General features: G+C 52.2%; 8 protein-coding genes across 8 annotated transcripts; 5 read left to right on the top strand and 3 right to left on the bottom strand.

Annotated features, from left to right (window-relative positions):
• Positions 1–205: 205 nt before the first annotated feature.
• Positions 206–1201, top strand: AYO20_01848 (hypothetical protein; the record flags this gene model as incomplete). Its single annotated transcript, XM_022640154.1, has 1 exon — positions 206–1201. One exon carries the CDS (start codon positions 206–208, stop codon positions 1199–1201), a length of 996 nt encoding a protein of 331 aa, XP_022503654.1.
• Positions 1202–2780: 1579 nt separating this feature from the next.
• Positions 2781–3998, top strand: AYO20_01849 (hypothetical protein; the record flags this gene model as incomplete). The annotated part of the gene is made up of 1 exon (XM_022640155.1): positions 2781–3998. One exon carries the CDS (start codon positions 2781–2783, stop codon positions 3996–3998), a length of 1218 nt encoding a protein of 405 aa, XP_022503655.1.
• Positions 3999–5952: 1954 nt separating this feature from the next.
• Positions 5953–6719, bottom strand: AYO20_01850 (hypothetical protein; the record flags this gene model as incomplete). The annotated part of the gene is made up of 2 exons (XM_022640156.1): positions 5953–6486; positions 6561–6719. The coding sequence occupies 2 exons, from the start codon at positions 6717–6719 to the stop codon at positions 5953–5955; spliced, it is 693 nt and encodes a 230-aa protein (XP_022503656.1).
• A 242-nt stretch (positions 6720–6961) lies between these two features.
• Positions 6962–7918, top strand: AYO20_01851 (hypothetical protein; the record flags this gene model as incomplete). Its single annotated transcript, XM_022640157.1, has 1 exon — positions 6962–7918. One exon carries the CDS (start codon positions 6962–6964, stop codon positions 7916–7918), a length of 957 nt encoding a protein of 318 aa, XP_022503657.1.
• A 173-nt stretch (positions 7919–8091) lies between these two features.
• Positions 8092–8491, bottom strand: AYO20_01852 (hypothetical protein; the record flags this gene model as incomplete). The annotated part of the gene is made up of 2 exons (XM_022640158.1): positions 8092–8249; positions 8302–8491. 2 exons carry the CDS (start codon positions 8489–8491, stop codon positions 8092–8094), a joined length of 348 nt encoding a protein of 115 aa, XP_022503658.1.
• A 567-nt stretch (positions 8492–9058) lies between these two features.
• On the bottom strand, positions 9059–9472 carry AYO20_01853 (hypothetical protein; the record flags this gene model as incomplete). Its single annotated transcript, XM_022640159.1, has 1 exon — positions 9059–9472. One exon carries the CDS (start codon positions 9470–9472, stop codon positions 9059–9061), a length of 414 nt encoding a protein of 137 aa, XP_022503659.1.
• Positions 9473–9868: 396 nt separating this feature from the next.
• AYO20_01854 (hypothetical protein) lies at positions 9869–10822 on the top strand (the record flags this gene model as incomplete). The annotated part of the gene is made up of 2 exons (XM_022640160.1): positions 9869–10203; positions 10252–10822. 2 exons carry the CDS (start codon positions 9869–9871, stop codon positions 10820–10822), a joined length of 906 nt encoding a protein of 301 aa, XP_022503660.1.
• A 722-nt stretch (positions 10823–11544) lies between these two features.
• On the top strand, positions 11545–15999 carry AYO20_01855 (hypothetical protein; the record flags this gene model as incomplete). Its single annotated transcript, XM_022640161.1, has 6 exons — positions 11545–11853; positions 11940–12406; positions 12469–12534; positions 12586–12686; positions 12741–12911; positions 12980–15999. 6 exons carry the CDS (start codon positions 11545–11547, stop codon positions 15997–15999), a joined length of 4134 nt encoding a protein of 1377 aa, XP_022503661.1.
• Positions 16000–16392: the final 393 nt, after the last annotated feature.

Consider the following 16392-nt stretch of genomic DNA (forward strand, 5'->3'; position numbering starts at 1 on the left):
GTTGCATGAGGATTCCCGGTTTCCCCCGCAGACTTCCGGGGTGTTGGGATACTAGGCTGCAAACGACGGTCAAGCCGAAAGCAAAGCAGTCCAGGAGCTGAACAGCATTCATCCTTGAGTATATACATGGGCATCTCTAACCCGAGCCTACACTGGTAGACAACGCTCTCATTTGCTGAAAATTGACAATTCCAGCTATCTAACCATGAAGCTCCTTTACCCTACCTCTTTGAAGCTCGACGTGACCAGTCTCGAAGGCTTCGGCGTCATATTACACCCCTACGATGTTCACAAGCCAATCTCTGAGGAACTTGTCGACGCAGAGATTCTTGTGACATGGGCCAATACCAACCTCCGCGATGCTGCCAAACGAATGAGTAAACTTCGCTGGATTCAGTCCCTCTTTGCAGGCCCCAACGACGAGCTCGCTGCTGGTTTCCCGTCCAATGTCATCATAACGGCCGGCACTAATCTGCACAACGAGACTGTTGCTGAGCACGCTCTAGCTCTGGTCCTCAGCGCTGCTCGGCGTCTTTACGAGATGCGGGATTTCCAGAACCAAGGCAAGTGGCCAGGACATCTGGGCGGATTTCTACCCGACCGACCCCAGGGATCGTTCACCTCCTTGAAAGGTGCCAACATTACCATTTGGGGGATGGGGAATATTGGACGCACGCTTGCACCACATCTGACCGCTTTGGGCGCCAACATCCGAGGAGTTGGACTGTACGAAGAGATCATTGACGGGATCCAAGTTCAGACCAATGCGGCATTGCCTAGCCTCCTCCCACAGACTGATTGTCTCATCATGATTCTCCCAGGCTCCCGAGCGACATGGCATTCTCTCAACGCGGAGCGGCTGGCAAATCTGCCTCAACATGCCTGGGTGATCAACGTTGGGAGAGGTGTCTGTGTGGATGAGGATGCATTGGCTCACGCCCTCAACAAGGGAATAATCGGCGGCGCCGCTCTGGATGTCTTCCATCAAGAACCGCTACCTGAGTCTTCCCCGCTATGGAAAGCACCGAATCTAATCATCTCACCTCATGCCGCTGGAGGAAGACCACGATACTCGGAACTGCTCATCGCAGAGAACCTGCGACGCTTCCTTGCTGGACAACCGCTCAAGCATGACGTGACTGCGGGTGGAATGTATAGCACTTCCCCGAAGAATAGCTCGACACTCAAGGCCTCGCTGTAGGACAGACATGACGGGAAGGGAAAAGGCAAGTGGAGCCTAGTGGACAAAATAGGTTGTGATCCAGGCAGAAGTAAACACGCTGATGGTGTGCTGGCCATGTCCCTCCGGATCCCTGCGCATTGGATTTCTCAAATGGATAGACAATCCCGTTATCTGTCCTCAGCAACATCTACCGGGTTGCTTGCTTGGCTCTGTAATGCTTCGCTAGGCCATGGTTTCTCCCGGTAGCGTCTGAGCCCTGCCCGGTCATCAATTTGTTTCCCGAATTCTCCCATTGCTCTCACCTTTGACGCGTTCTCAATCTTCTGCCGACAGGATTAGGCTGCCAAAGTCGAGATGCCAAGCAGGTTCTTACCTTGTCCAAAATGGCGCACGCCCTGTTGTACCCAACAGTTCTGTTTGTGGCTGTGGCATACCGGAGTGCCTTCCATGGACATCATTAGCACGAACCTTCTTTCAATTGACCACATATTCGAGCAACGTCTGGGGCAGACTGGAGACTACCCTGTGGCTGGAGATGCGGTATTCAGCATTGGTGGCTGCTGTGGGATTGGGCCTACTTGAGTATCGCACAAGGGACCGGAACAGATCACTTGGGCTTCGACGGAGTACATGGTCCATACTTCGGAAAGAAGGCCTGTTTCACTCCATCCATCTCCAGCGAACTGTGAAGACAAACTCTGCTGAGTGAGAGCCGGAATGTATCAAGTCAGCACAGTTCTCGACGTCGACAAACTCTCCAACGTCGTTAAAATAACCCACATGCTCCTGTTGTATATCGCCACATCTCCAACGCGGCGAGAATTCCCCGGATGCATCGCGATATCTGTTTCGCCCAGCCGTACCTGGAACTGCCCGATGAAGAATAGTCGTCGGAGCGAGATTGCGGGGAAAACGCCTTGTTTTAAACAAGATACGGGGTGTTAGTCACAAAAGATACGGAGTACTGTGCATGCGCATCCACTAGTTGACTGCAGACTGGATCAAATTCGACCTCGTCCTTCAATCTCCCGGGGTTACTATCCCCGGCGGTGGCCAGGACGGTACAGGGGGCCTCGATACTATTTTCAAGCTCACTGCCCACCATTTGGTTGACTCATCGCAGTAATTCCCCGGCCGGACATATCGCTACGCCTTGCGATACGACTTGTGGTCACCGAGGAAGACAACATTGTCCCAAAGCCTGCTCGTTTGTCCTGGTTTCCCCGACTTCATCCGACGCCAGCTCGAGACCGTGGCACCTATCTGCAGAAAAAAGGAGTTGTCGTAAGCTCTACACATTGGAATGTTGCTTGATATGCACGGTAGAATATTTAACCTCAAGACATACATCCCTGAGAACTCCGGACGGGATGGTTGCCAGAAGTCCAGACGGACCCACAGGCAGGGAGAAGGTCAGAGCACTAACCAGATTTAGAGCGCAAAGGTCTAATCGGATCTTTACAGTTGACATCTTCTCATACTTACTTGTACAGGATTGCTCCGTTGCAGGTGGTGTAGCAATATACCACTCGAATACCTCCCCTTTTCTCCAAAACCACACATTTCATTCCTACTTGCATCTTCAACCACAAACAAGATGGACTCGCACATTCGAACCAGTCCCATACTCCTCGCACCAGGCCCGACTGAAGTTGACCCAAAGGTCCTCAGGGCCATGTCGTCGTTTGCAGAATCACATTTTGCCCAGCCATTCTGCAACACGTTCGGCGATGTGCTGACCATGCTCCGCAAGCTCTTCCAGAGTCAAGACCCCAATGCTCAGCCCTTTGTCATTGGAGGCAGCGGAACCCTGGGCTGGGACTTTGTGGCAACCAACTTCATTGAACCTGGAGAGCCAGTTCTCTGTCTCTGTACGGGATACTTTTCCGATGCCTTTGAGATGTGTCTGGCCACCTACGGAGCCCGCACTACGAGGATCACGGTGCCTATCGGAGCTGCTCCCGACATACATGAGGTCGAGAAAGAATTGAAAAAGGTCCGATACAAAGCCTTGGTGGTGACCCACGTGGATACGTCGACGGCTGTGTTGACACCATTGAAGCCGCTGTCGGCGCTGCTAAAACGAGTGTCGCCCGAAACACTCTTGGTCGTTGACGGGGTCGCCAGTGTTGCGTGCGAGGAGATCCAATTTGACGCTTGGGATATCGACATCGTTGTTACAGGGTCGCAGAAAGCCATTGGCTGTCCTCCGGGACTCAGCATTATCATGGTCTCCTCTCGCGCTCTGGACACCGCCAAAGCAAGGAAAACACCAGCAAACACCTGGTATGCCAGCCTGGCACGCTGGCTGCCGATCATGCAGAACTACGAGAAAAAGCAGTCGAGCTATTTTGCAACGCCCCCTACTCAAATTGTCCATGCTCTCCATGCCTCCCTGACGTCCATCTTATCGCGCCCGCTAGAAGAACGATTTGAACAACACCGGCGAAAAAGCGCCCAAGTGAAAGCTGTGGTCAAGGCATTGGGCTTGACGCAGTTGACAACAGAGTCAGAGTACCAAGCCAATGGCTTGACGGCATTCTGGCTCCCTGATGGTCTGTCGTCGAAGGAACTCTTGTCACGCGTCACTGAGAAGGGCTTTACCATCGTAGGCGGTATGCATAGGGAGGTTGGTCATCAATATGTAAGAGTTGGGCATATGGGATACAGCGTGGTGGGCGAGCCTGAGAGACATATTGACTGTGGCTTAAAGGCCCTGAAAGAAGCAGTCACAGAATATTACGCCGGTGGAAGTGGCAAGGCTCTCCCTGGAGACAACCGCGAGACCATGAGTCTGGCTAGAGCAAGCTTGTAGTGAATTGATGGTCTCCGAAATGCGACCTGGGAGGACTTCTTGCGGCTCGATAGGGTTAAGATAGGTAGTCAGCGAGTGAAGCTGACGCACTTGCAATGGCCCACTGCACTGGTATCCCACCAGTAGTTATAATGATCAGATGCTCTCCCCCTTGCAAATACACATGAGTCCTGACTTCCTACTCAAGCATCACCACGGTACCTTCATTCCAACCCGGCCGGCTTCCGCGCGATCATGGCCGAAAAAATTCCGCGGAAAACGTGGTCTCTTCTAGGCCATAGAGCTTCAAACCATCGCGAGGCAGTACTAGACTTCGAGGGATTTCTTCCCGCGGTGCTCCGAATGAAGCTCCCGGAGCGAAGCTAGGACCGAGCACTATGCAGGCCTTGCATTTCGTTTTCAGGTTCGGGCTTGGCAGGGATACAGCCTCGTCGGATGCGATTGGATGGGTTCAGTGAGTACTCGGAGTGTAAGGATCTGCCAGCGTCGATTATGGAGTTATGCTCGAGTCACAAGGGATCCTTGGGCACGACTATTGGTGTTCTATGGTGTACATTCTAAGGGAAGAAATTGCCATGGGGCAGAAGGGTTATTAAGCTCGCTTCCTTCAGGAGACAAAGCCTTCGAGGTCAGTGAGTCTCCCAAGCCAGAGCCAGGATGGATAAATGTGCAGGTGGGTTTCATCTCTCCCAATGTAACAGAGCCATTTGACTCTCAGAGATAAGTGAAATTGTAACAAACCAGTGACCGGCCTTGGCAAGATTTTCTTTCAGTTAATTCCTAGTGGTCGACTTTCTCGATCGTATTCAAACAAAAAATACTGGAAAGACGACTCTGCTCTGCTTATTCGTAGTCCGAGTAGGGAGTCCTTCGAATCGTGGCAAAGTGCCGATTCTCAACTGGCGGATGGAATCAACCCAATGAACGTTGAGTCCATCACACTCTATGAACCACCTGGCCTTTACGTGACCGAAAAAGAAATTACTGGTCCAGGTTTATTGTCATTGCCTCCGCATGGTGGCTTTGAACAATCCGCCACTCGGTTTTTCCGGCCTCAACCTCGAAGGCTGTGGTTTCATCGGGACCGCTTCAAAAGAGGACTCTGACGAAGGTGTGGAAGAAGAATTTGATAAGAATATCGCAAATGGCCTTGCGTGCGTATCCCCTGGATCGAAAAAGGGACTTGGACGTTGTCTCAATTCAGCGTCTCATGAAGGTGATGTCCCATGTATCATGGAATTGCTACATGAAGCACACATGCCTGCACGTAATCCAGCGCCCACTGTGCTGCCTCGCTTTGCCTGGCCGATGGAAATCCTCGAGTGGTATCGGCCGGGATGTCGATGTCGACTGTCATTCGCCTGTGGAGCAGGTGGCAAGACCGACGGGCGCGATTGGATGGTAACCACTTTCTTTCCGGCGTAAGCATCACTAACTGAGATCTGCGCTGTCGGCAGCTTCAAGAGGAAGTAGGAATTGAATATCAAGGCAATCAATCATATCGTGGGTAGAGCAGGTGATTGCCGCGGCTGGCAACGGATTCCCACCTCTCCGTGGTCCTCGCTATCAACTGCGTCTGCGCAGGCCAAGAGGAATCCAAACTAACACGAACAGGCGCCTTTGTTGACTTGTTGAACTTGATCGACAGACGCGTTCGATGTCACCGCTCGACATATTTCGACTTTGGCGTGCCTTATATCTTCCGCCACCGACTTTCCGACCTTACAATACCCTCAACACGAGCGATACTCCCTCGTTGCAGAATTCCTGCAATGCCGACTGCGGTTGATATTGATTTTTGGACAAGTCGAGGTACGAGAAGGGCTGGAACAAACAATATAAGGAAAGAGTGGTTCGCAAATATCAACATGACTGTTCGTGTGGAGGTGTGCGATCTCCAAGATTCAGCGGCCTAGAAGTCTCGTGGCGACTTGTTCTCGCCGAGGTTGCACTTTCATCCGGAAGGCATCTGCATGACATATTCTCTGGTTGAATGGCCGAACTTGATAATATCTTTGTCCCGCAACTCGACGAACCTTCCCTCCGGCACAGCCTCATCGTTGACCGTCGTGCCATTAGCGCTCTCCAGATCGATCACATATGGCTTCACTTTCCCTATCTTATCGCCAAACTCATTCCTCCTTTCCACATAACGGAATTGGATAACGGCATGCTGTTTGGAGCAGCTGGGATGTTCAAGTGCGAAGTCGCAGACAGAAGTTTCCCTTCCGAAGAGCCAGCAAGATTGGGTATACAAATCCAGCGTGTCGACAATCGATTCGCCTTTGAAGATGTAGAGGCGCCAAGGTTGGGTAGAAGGCGGTTTTCGAGCCTCTGGTGGTTCATGGTATTTCAAAACAATTGCACCAGCGGATGTTGAAATTGTGTTTGAGGCTGCAGCCAAAAGCCCAGATGGCCGAAAGTTTGGTTTCTGCTTTTCGATTGTTGGAGTGGGCGCACCGTCTTTGGTAGTATGAAATGCGTCGGCCTGGGATGGCAGAGAGCCTCTCGCACGTGCCAGTCTCTCTGGTGAGCGCCGCGTTTGAGGCGACCGCGATCTACGATCATCATATTCTCTTTGCCTCTGTCCATCCGAGCTTGATGGTCTCCTGCGAGTTCGATCGCGGCTCCCAGAACTTCGTTTCCTCTCATCTTTGCGGTGTTCCCGTCCTTGGCGGTCATGATCTCGCCGCCGATGATGACGCCTGTCCCGCGAGTCATCTCGACGAGGTGATGGCGAACGCGGCATCTTTCGTGGCGTGTATTAAACCGACGACGCTGTATATTCATTGGGGGTCAGGACCAGGCTTTTCGTGCTTGTCTTGAACCGTATTATTCAATAAACCGGCAAACCTTCCAAAGAGGCACAGACCTGGATGCGATGACATGTAAGACTTTCCCCCTCCGCACTCGCATGACCACTCCAATAGTACCTTATCTACTCCGTCTGCGAAACATTCACAATGCCATCAATGATACTGAAACAGGTGAGGCTATCCGTGGCCTACAACAGTTGGCAATGCTGTGTCTGCGCTTCATGCCCTGAATCTCCACGAAAGCGGCTGAAGCGAGAGCCGTGCCTCTCCCAAAAGGCCAGGACTTATGCAGATGTCAAATCAGACCGAGGGTATGAGTTCCGAGACAACATGAACTGGCCCTGTCGGCGGAGCTCTCCTTTTACACCTTCACCTTACGAGATCTTTGGTTTGGACAAGAACGCAGTCTACACCAAGCACAAATTCTACGAGCTGGTTAAGATCTATCACCCCGATAAGAATAGCCACAGCTCCATCAGTGGGAGCCTGAGCGATTTTGAGAGATTGGAGAGATACAGACTGGTGGTTCAGGCACACGAGATCCTCTCCGATCCAACAAAGCGAAGGGCATACGATGTATCTGGCGCAGGATGGGGAGCGACAAGGACAGCCACCAGACACTCGCATGGATATACTAATCCTGAGGGCAAACGATATGGATTCGGCCCAGATGATGATTCGTCGATATTTCAAAATGCCACTTGGGAAGACTGGGAACGGTGGCATCGACGATACGATAAGCCCAAAGAACCTCCGGCGACATACCTCCACCCCAACACCTTCGCGTCAGTCGTCATTCTCCTTGCGGTAATCGCTGGAGTACTGCAAGCTACGAGAGCAGGACAATTCACAGGATCAATAGAAGAGCGGGCACAAGCTTTCACAGAGGAAACTAATCGATTCCTCGCTTCTAGAAAGGATCATTTCCAAGACAATGACATCAAGGGTACGGGGCGTGTCAAACACTTTCTCGAGAAGCGCGATCCCGCAAAGTACGGGTTGAAACAAGAAGAGGAGGAAGTGTATCGAACTCATTTTGCTAACCCTATTTTACAGCCAATCCCAAATTTGAAGGACTCGCAAAAGGAGGGCCAAACATATTGAGTGAAGCAGCACTTTGGTAATGTACATAACTTTTGGCAGCTCCTCTCAGTGATGCCTTGGTTGACGTTGATTATTGTTACATTGAAAACGCCGGCTTTGTCCCCAGCAGCATGCAGAAATATGAAGTGATGGAATCTAGTTCCCGCCCCGAAACATTTTTCATGCAGTGCATCTCACGACATCTTCCCCTTGATTTCCTCTGCCTTGCCCTTTGCCTGACCTTTTACTTCAGCTGCTTTTCCTTTGGCTTCGCCAGCAACTTGAGAGGCAGTGCCTTCAGCCTTCTTGCCCTCGATTCCGATGACTTCGGCGGCTTTATCTTTCAGCTCGACTGGAAAGAAGTCAGCTATGCGGGAATCTACAGTGAACGCAGGTCAACCTACCTCCTTTGTCGATCCCAGCAACTGCAACGTCTGAAACTGCACGGTCGACCGTCTTGAGACCGTCCTTGACAGTGTCGGTAGCGGACTTCTTCTGAAGGACTGTGGTAGAGAAGAGGCGAGGTGATGAGCGCACAGCAGATGATCGGACCGCGGTGCGAAGCACGGGAGTTGTTTGGTAGAGGAAAGACATTTTTGAGAGAAACTGATGGAGTTGGCAGCGTGTGTTGGTGAGATTTTCAATACAAGTAGGCTTCAGGTGCAGCGCTTTGGCGTATTGCAGAATGTGTAGTCCTCAGGGAAATGAAGTCACTTTTGAATGATGAGTGACGGGCGTGAATGCCTGGAGGGGACTTTGTTGATCCTGCCTTCTTCAGCCTCGACAAAGACGTCACAAATGTGACCGTTCTGGTGATTCAATTTCCCCACACTGCTGCGGGCCAACGCCACTGACTCGCCCGGGCGGGAGATCCGTGGGAATGTGCAAGTCGTCCAGGCAAGGCGATGGCGGTAAAGATGTTTGGGGCGGCTGATGTCACTGTGCAGCGAGGGCGAATTCACATGCCATTTACGAGACCATCGAACCATGATCCAAGTTGAGGATACCGTAGAAGTTGATCAACGAATTGGTCCTCAAACATGCCTACCGAGAGCCACCGGACAAAGCATCCGAATCCCAGCTTCATCCTGAAGATTGATAGTCAATCGAAATGGAACCCAAGCTCCAGTGGCTCCCTCATCCTTCCATAACAACCGTCCGTCAAAAGTCCAGATCCTCCTCATAAGGTGTTTGTTGGTGGACACACATAAGGAATTTTCCCGCTTCTGGATCTTTCCTCCAGGTGCTCGAGATCAATGCTCTGAATTCGTCCTGTCTCGTATCGTCATCCGCCGTCACATGCCGCCTGGTCGCGTTCACTCGATAACTGATTTGGGCTGCCTCTGGTCCCAATGGTGTAACCTCCACATCGCTCATCTTGAACTGTTTCCATGGTACAAACGCATCGCTCTTCATCACATCTTCAAGATTCGGTGTCGTTTTAGCGGACACTTTCATTCCCAGTGGGAAAAGCATGATACAATCGTGACTGAGGAATGGCAGTAGTGCGGCTCCCGAGGATGTTAGTGCTCTCCAGGTTGCATCCTCAAGGGCTAGAATAGTATCATGCAGCATGCTGTAGTCCGTACTGAAATAGTTCAGGTGCCGCCGGTAGTGTGAGGACAATCCGCAGTCGGGGATGTGTAGATTCTGATTCTCGTTGCAGTGAGAGATGGCCGGCTATGGTAACTGATCCATCAAAGTCAGGGATGTTGGACATGAAGTGAGTGGTCTGATGTTACTGTCATTGACATCTCAGGCAGAGCGTCAGCCAAGCTAACTGTGCCAGTTGGCCTTGCAGCTTGAGGCAAGAACACAAGCACTCCGTAGACACTGACACTTTCATAGGCGAGCCTTTCCCCGCAACCTCGGAACTTCCTGCGCCCTAGGAGGAGTACCGATACAGCACCGTGAGCACTTAATATCTTTTCCCACCTTCCCTCACAATGTCAGCACGCAATTATTGTAATAATGCGAACCCGTTCAGCATGGCGCGCCCTCTGGACTCTACGAGCTCCTCATGTCTATTCCCGTCGCTTTGCTTCCGTGTCCGAACCTTCTCCAATTAAAGTCCAACACCAACCAGCACCGCATTCTGGTAATATCCGCATCCTTCTCCTCGACAGGCCTGCCGCTCGCAATGCCTTGTCACGCAGACTCATCACTGATCTGAAGCGTCATGTCCATGAGATCCAGGCCGAGGGTGGTACAGGCCCCACGCGGGCACTGGTCATCGCGTCCAACACAGACAAGGCTTTCTGCGCCGGGGCAGACTTGAGGGAAAGAAAGGAGATGACGCATGAAGAGTACGCACTTTCGAGCCTCAGTGATTGCACCTGCTCACAAATATAAAGGACTAGGGAATTCTTGACCGACATGCGGAACACCTTCACCGATCTATCCAACCTCCTTGTGCCTACCATCTCTGCTATATCTTCTGTTGCTCTTGGTGGTGGTCTGGAACTGGCGCTCTGCACGACATTTCGGGTATTTGGATCGTCTGCAGTTGTAGGCCAACCTGAAACAAAGCTGGCAATCATCCCGGGAGCAGGAGGGACCTACAGACTGCCTGCATTGATTGGGATCAACCGAGCACGCGACCTCATTCTTACTGGTCGACGAGTTGGCGGTGCAGAAGCCTACTTTCTAGGACTGTGCAACAGATTGGTGGAGATTACTCCGGAGGAATTCGACGAGGAGGCAAAGGCACGGCAAAAGGTGCTGGCTGCCAGTTTACAGCTTGCCAATGACATTTGCGATGGAGGGCCGATTGCCCTGACCCAGGCAATGCGTGCAGTCAATGGGTGGCAACGTGGAGAAGCCGCAGAAAACGAGGCCTACGAGGTCATCCTGAAGACAGAGGACCGGATGGAAGCATTGAGGGCATTTGCAGAGAAGAGGAAGCCAGCCTTCAAGGGCAGATGAGGCACAGAACTGACCCAGCGAGGTTGCCTGTCTTGCCACAGTTGCCCGAGACACCTCCTGATGTTCAATCTGGCCGTGTGACTTCAAGTAGCTTTGTCTGAGGGTGGTATAGAGAGGAGATCTTGTGACAAACACTGCTGCGGACGACCAAATAGTCAACCCTGCAAGACTGTTTGCCACAATCACATCAAATAGGTAGCCGCCTCCAAACCCGCTTCGAGCCTTCAGCCGAGCTCCCGGTATTCATTTGGCCCCTTCGGCTGAGCTTGGCCCCCCTGAGGCTGCAGTTTCCCCCACAATATGGCCCCCGAGAAAGGCAAGATGCCCAATGCCAGGATTTAGCAAGCGATCACAGACGGGACTGAAACGCCTAAGCCGTCCAAGGCTCCAGAGACCAGCCGCCCAAATCTGCTTGCCTCATCTTCAAGGACACGTCAATTTTCTTTGTCTGGGAAATATGCAGGTTGCATCCACCACTGCCATCGTCAGGCTACCAAGTCACCTGCGCCCTCCATTTCCATTCGACGGTGACTGTGACTCCTGGATCCAGTCCACCATGTCTGAAATGCTTCTCTTCAGCCTACATATGTTCCGGTGAGCGGGCGAGTTTCTTGTCCGAACGTTGTACTTTTTCCATATCGGTTTCTTCTGCTTCCTCTTGCTTCTGCTGGCTTGCTGTCCTGACTCCCCTCGATGTGCGACGGCCGTGCGCCATTTGAACGATGAGCACCTCTGCCGGAAAGCAGATCGTACAATATGGCCTTACAGAAGTCTACGCGGCGACAGATCCTCTAGTCGACATCGTTTTCGTGCATGGATTGAACGGGCATCCACACGATACTTGGTCTACCAAGAAGCCCGACGTCTTCTGGCCGGCTGACCTCCTCCCTGCGGCGCTTGAAGACCAAAGACCCCGAATTCTGACCTACGGTTATGATGCGAATGTGACCGCTTTTACCGATGGCGTGTCGAAGGACAAGATACATAACCATGCAGAACATCTTGCAAGTCGCTTGGTGGCCAACAGATCGGTAAGTGGGGAACAGGAACTTTAAGAGATGTTACACGGCCAGCTTCGCCGGAACACTTCATACGGGCACAAGCTGAGAAGAAGCAGTTGAGGAAAGCCACCGAAAGGCCCATCATCTTCGTCTGTCATTCCCTCGGAGGCTTGGTAGTCAAGAGATGTTTGATATACTGCCAGAGCATTCGACGTCACCAACACACCGAACGACTTCGATCAATCTACGTCAGCACATATGGAATTCTCTTTCTTGGGACTCCTCACAATGGCTCTGACCTAGCCAAATGGGGCTCCTTGCTCGAGAAGATCTGTGCTGTAGCACTTCCGAAGAAGTTCTTCGATACGTCTCCTCAACTGGTGCAGGCGCTGCAGACCAACAACGAGACGCTGCAGAATATCAATAGGCTCTTCATTGAAATAATTGGCCGCTTTCACATCTACTTCTTCCACGAGTCAAAGCCTACCGACCTAAAAGGTACCCGATCGTTCGTTGTGGAGGAAGATTCCGCCGCTCCTGTCATTGAAGGTGTCGAAAGAATGGGAATTGAAAAGGATCACAGGTAAGAGGGACCCCAAACCTATTCACTCACACGATTGCTTAGATTTCTCACTTCTTTTCCAGCCATATGTGCAAGTTCGAGGATGAAACAAGTCCAGGCTATGATGTCGTCGCCGAAGCTGTTCAGAGGTAACACGAGCAAGTATCGGAGCCGAACGATTCGTGCTTACTTCTCCCTAGATACGCCACTGCGTCCCAGTCACTCATCCACTCACGCTGGGAGGAAGAGAGACGAGTCGCCGAATTTGAAAGGCAAGCAGCTGCACGTGAATTGTTGGGTGGTGAGTACGTGATTCCACAAGTCTCGTCCGTAGCAATGCTAAGACCCTGGATAGATAGCATTTTTCAGACGAGCGCAGGGGCCTTGAGCGCAGTCACACCTTCTGGGATTGCGCAAACAATCCAGTCAAATCCAATGAGTGCGCCTCCTCCCAAACAGATCTCCGCGTCAACTTCACCCCAGTATGAGGTTGAAGAGGTCGAGGATGATCTCGTCACTGCACCTCGTTGATCAGCCAGCTTTGGTCAGTGATCAGAATGGAGCTCGTTGACGCTGACTCATGATGGTTTACAGAGGACTCTATAAGCTCAATCCGAATGGCTGAACAATCTTTGACTTTATCATCGTCTACTTCCCTAGTTGTTGCTCCGGTGGGCTTCCGCCCCAATTCGATTTTTCTTGGCTTTCAATTGGAAATGGACCAGCTTGCTCAAAAGCTGGCAAACCAGAGGCGGCGAGCATTAGGGACCTGTGCCGTTTTGCTGTGGGGACCGCCAGGCTGTGGTAAAAGCCAGATTGCACGAGAATATCTGTGGCGGCATCAAAGCGAATATCCGGCCGGCTGCTTCTGGGTCGACTCCAAGACCAAAGAATCGCGCTCGAAAAGTTTCTGGGATATTGCTCAGGCTGTTGCGATACTTGGCAACGATGAACCCCGAGACCCCGGTTGGGATGAATCGTCAAGGTTTGTCGACACGGTGCGGAAATGGTTTGAATCTCGAGAAGGCTGGCTGCTCGTATTTGACGGGGTGACGACGGACAATGACGAGGACATTGAAGCGTTGGTCTCTTACATTCCGGATCGCTCGGGTAACAACATCATCTACACGTCGGTGGATCGGACGCTGGCGAAGCGGCAGAGATTGCTCAACCCTGCCGGCGTCAAAGTGTTCCCATTGTCACAGCACGACGCGTGTGCTCTTCTCTACAAGAACCTAGGAATCAGAACGCCAACTGAAATGCAGGCAAAGAAGGCTATGCAGTTGGTGAAACACTACGAATGTCTACCACTTGCCATCCACGCCGCCGCCCACGCATTAATTGCCAGAGGCACATCGCTGGAGAAGTTCAGTCCCGGAACTTCAGATCATCGACTTGCTGATCCCTACCTTGACATTATCTCATCGCTAAGAGAGCATTCGCATCCTGAGGCCGTCCACCTGGTTACGCTACTGAGTTTTTTCGCGCACGTGATACCAGTGGCTCTGATTCGCTTTGGACAACCTGTGTTGCAGGAATTTGGAATCGAAATTCGCTCCGTTGAACAGATAGGAAGCATGAAGAAAGAATTAGACAACACCATCGCCGTTCTCATACGCTACGGATTGGTCGAACGGACCCTACTTGAATACTGCATTACACCATCAAAAAGCTCTTTCGCGCCAGACGATTCTAGACGGCCACGAGCCAATACTGCCGATACCTTTGGCGCAGTGGGGTCTGCCAGTGAGATAGAGCGAATCAAACCAAGACTGCTCAAGGATGACTCCAGCAGCCTTGAAGGATTAGTCGCGGCTCATCCAGAGAGCATGTTGGACGGGTCATCTTCCCATTCGATAACTTACAGCATCGACATTCTCCGCATTCACAGCGTCGTGCAAAATGTGCTCCGGGATGAGCTGAAGCTTCGATATGCAGATCAACCAGCACATTACTGGTGGTGGCTCTGCGTCGCCTCGAAAATGATCTGTCACTCTTATATGGTCGCAGATGCCAGAATCAAGAGCACCGAAGGACGAGGTCTTGTTCGCGACTATCGGGACTATGAGACGCAGGCGGCCCGGCTATGGTCACACTTCCCAAAATCATCTGCCGACGCCTCGCCGACGCTGCGCAAAACAAGGCACAACCTTCACGAAACTATTCGATTGATTAAGAAGGAAATCCAGAGGCAATCTCCGTCACAATCCGTCGACAGCCTCAATCACCGAGTACAATTCTCGGTATTTGAGCGGGCCAGCAGCACCTCTTCAGACAGTCCCGCCACTGAAAGCAGTGCTTTGACCAGGGCATCCACCTGGACGCCCGAACCTACCGACGATCAGACTGAATCGCCAGTCCAGATGCATCTTGGGTTGGATTTGGATGACGACGGGTCCGAGGGCAGCTGGACAGAGAGATGGTCGCAATCTGGAATGGACAACTCGAAGGTCTTGATTCCGAGTACGAACCGAAGCCGACGTCCAAGCGAATCTGAGATGGACGTGACGACGCCGACGGAGGCCAGCTTCAACACTGCGCGTCAATCCTCAGTTCTCCAAGCAATCTTCCAAGGACGACCTCACCCGGCCAAAAGACCGAAGGATCTTGGAGCGTGGAAGCCTATACCGATTCCACCCACCCTCTCCCATGAACAGGCGCAGATTCGCTCGAGAGCGTCATCCTTTACCAGCGGCAGCGACGATCGGACTGCTACGAGGCCTACTTCTACAGGCTCTGACGCCTCGGGTGCTCTTGCGGCCATCCACCGCGCCAGCCCGCCTCCCGCGAGAGGAGGAAGAATAAAATCACCTACGCGTCCACTGTGTATCAGGCCGACATTGGACGAAGGACGCCTGCCACTGTCCACTAGATCTCCCAATCAGAAAATGTCACCTTTGGTCACGGAGTTTCTGCCGGGTCAGTCTCTTCCAGCCTATGATTCATTCGATATCGCTCGAAAGCACAGCAGGCATCCGTCGTCGTCACCCCGACTGATACACACCGCATTGAACAATCCGGTGGCGACAAAGATGGTTCCCGCAATCCCGATGGAGGAGAACCTTTCGCTGTCGCGACATTCTGAATTTTCCGAGCTGAAGCCTCGTCTAAGACAAGAGGTTGAAGGACGCCTCTCTGCGAAGCCGGTTCCTGGCGGCTACAGCTCACAGCCCATGTCACGCGATACATCCAAGGAATCAAACGCATCATATGCCACGGCACCTCCAGCAGTACCCGGGTCGGCGTCGCTGGGCACCTCTCCGCAGATCCGCGAGCCTTATCTGTACAGCAGACCGGGCCTCGCCTCCATTGACGTTGCGGCTGCTGCTGCATGGGATGACGAGATTGCTAGTATTGGCAATTTGGATGTGACCTCTCCGTTTGCATCCGGTGTATCCTTTGACGGTGCGGACATTTTCGAGAGGCGCCACGAAAGACTTGGAAGCAGTGTCCAATTTGGCCAGATGTCTCCAGTTGAGCTCGATAGGGCACGAGCGCGTGTCTCGTCGGCTCGTGGCCGGAGCGTAGATGGACGACTGGCGGACAAAGATAAACAAGAGAGACGTCCCAGAAGTGGACAGGACCTTAGTATTTCAATGCATAGCGAAGCATGAATTTTTGTATGACGAGGTTATTGCGGCGGGCTCTTTCACAACGGCGGTTACTTAAAAGCATATCTCCTTCGAGCAGCATTCTTGTGTGTCTTTACATCCCGTCTCTAGATATTTACGGGCTCGTTTCGGACACTTTGTAGACGATGAGAATCTGGACAAAGGCGATGTGGCGACGCCTCCAGTTCAGACTGTGCATTTCACCAGTTCGGCGATGTACCGAGTACTCGATAGCGTTCGGAGACCGAGAGGTACGGCATGCAAGCCCTTAGGCGAGCTGCTGGTGGCAAGGGTTTGAGCGGATATGGTGGCAGGGTGGGTAGAGTCTGGATGCTAAAGGTTGGGACCTTGGAGAGGGCCGAAGTGAGGCTGAAAACGACCCAGGTCCGTTGTGTA

Source organism: Fonsecaea nubica, assembly GCF_001646965.1.
Source record: "Fonsecaea nubica strain CBS 269.64 chromosome Unknown Scaff8, whole genome shotgun sequence".
Classification (NCBI taxonomy): Eukaryota; Fungi; Ascomycota; class Eurotiomycetes; order Chaetothyriales; family Herpotrichiellaceae; genus Fonsecaea; species Fonsecaea nubica.